Source organism: Acanthisitta chloris, unplaced genomic scaffold (assembly GCF_000695815.1).
Source record: "Acanthisitta chloris isolate BGI_N310 unplaced genomic scaffold, ASM69581v1 scaffold30917, whole genome shotgun sequence".
In the NCBI taxonomy this organism is placed as follows: Eukaryota; Metazoa; Chordata; class Aves; order Passeriformes; family Acanthisittidae; genus Acanthisitta; species Acanthisitta chloris.
The window spans coordinates 2,268-3,427 of NW_008683676.1; the positions used below are offsets into that span (position 1 = coordinate 2,268).

Genomic DNA, 1,160 nt, shown 5'->3' on the forward strand with positions numbered 1-1,160 from the left:
GGTGGCTCACCTGCTGCCCACCTTTGCTTTCAGGACGGTGAAGATAGATGTGTACGACTGGGACCGAGATGGGAGGTGAGGCTGTGCCCGTGATGTGGCAGGGCTCCTTCCTGGGGTGCTCCTCACTGGAGTGTCTGGCCATGCTGACCCCACGCTCCTCCCACAGCCACGACTTCATCGGGGAATTTGCCACCAGCTACCGGGAGCTCTCTCGAGCACAGAGTCAGTTCACAGTGTATGAGGTAGGGCAGGGGGCCAGAGTGGGAGGCTGAGGGGCATCCCGTGCTGGGATCAACACACCCTGCGCCCACAGGTGCTGGAAATGCAAGAAGAAGAAATATGTGAATTCTGGCACTGTGAGTGGGGCTGGGGCACTTCTGCTTTTTATGGGGCTGGGCTCCCCCAGTTGTGCCTGCAGGGTTGGGGGGGCTCTGGGTCTGACTCCCTGTGCCTTCAGGTCACACTGCTCTCCTTCTCCGTCGAGTCTGAGTTCACCTTCGTTGACTACATCCGGGGCGGGTGAGTGGGGGGCTGGGAGCCCCCCGGCTTCTTGAGACCCCCCAGGGGCAAAGGTCTTGGGGCAACGACAGTAGCGATGGCAAGGTGCAGCCTGGGGGTGATGGGGCTGGGGAGGGGGTGCACCAGGGTGTGGGGTGCTGTCTGGGGATGGGGAGCCCAGGCAAAGGGAAAGGGTCCAGGTGGGGGAACACCTACGCTGTGGGGCTGGAAGATGGTATCCCTGCGCTGTGGGGCCGGCAGCCTCCCTCGCTCTCCCCTCCAAGGACACAGCTGAATTTCACCGTTGCCATTGACTTCACTGCCTCCAACGGTAAGTGCAGATGGTGTCTGGGGGGTCCCTGTTGCCATGGGGGTGGCCATGGGCTGGGTGTGATGGGCACTGTGCCGCAGGGTTGCCATCGCAGCCTACCTCACTGCACTACGTGAGCCCCTACCAGCTGAGCGCCTATGCCCTGGCACTGAAGGCAGTGGGGGAGATCATCCAGGACTACGACAGTGACAAGCTCTTCCCCGCCTACGGCTTCGGTGCCAAAGTCCCACCGGATGGCAAGATCTCCCACCAGTTCCCCCTGGTGCGCTCACCCTGTGGGGCAGGGCTGAGCGTGAACCCAGACCTGGTTGTGGGGCAGGGCTGGCTGTGG

The 1,160-nt window shown here is 62.7% G+C and overlaps 1 protein-coding gene across 1 annotated transcript in view; it reads left to right on the top strand.

The window, feature by feature from the left end:
* CPNE9 (copine family member IX) overlaps positions 1-1,160 on the top strand; it is a gene marked incomplete at its 5' end in the record, with an annotated part of 4,506 nt that overhangs the window by 2,261 nt on the left and 1,085 nt on the right. The window contains 6 exons of the mRNA XM_009079041.1: positions 34-75; positions 167-247; positions 314-356; positions 458-519; positions 783-829; positions 910-1,091. Coding sequence (XP_009077289.1) covers positions 34-75; positions 167-247; positions 314-356; positions 458-519; positions 783-829; positions 910-1,091 — 457 coding nt within the window. The remainder of the gene's footprint in view (positions 1-33; positions 76-166; positions 248-313; positions 357-457; positions 520-782; positions 830-909; positions 1,092-1,160) is intronic.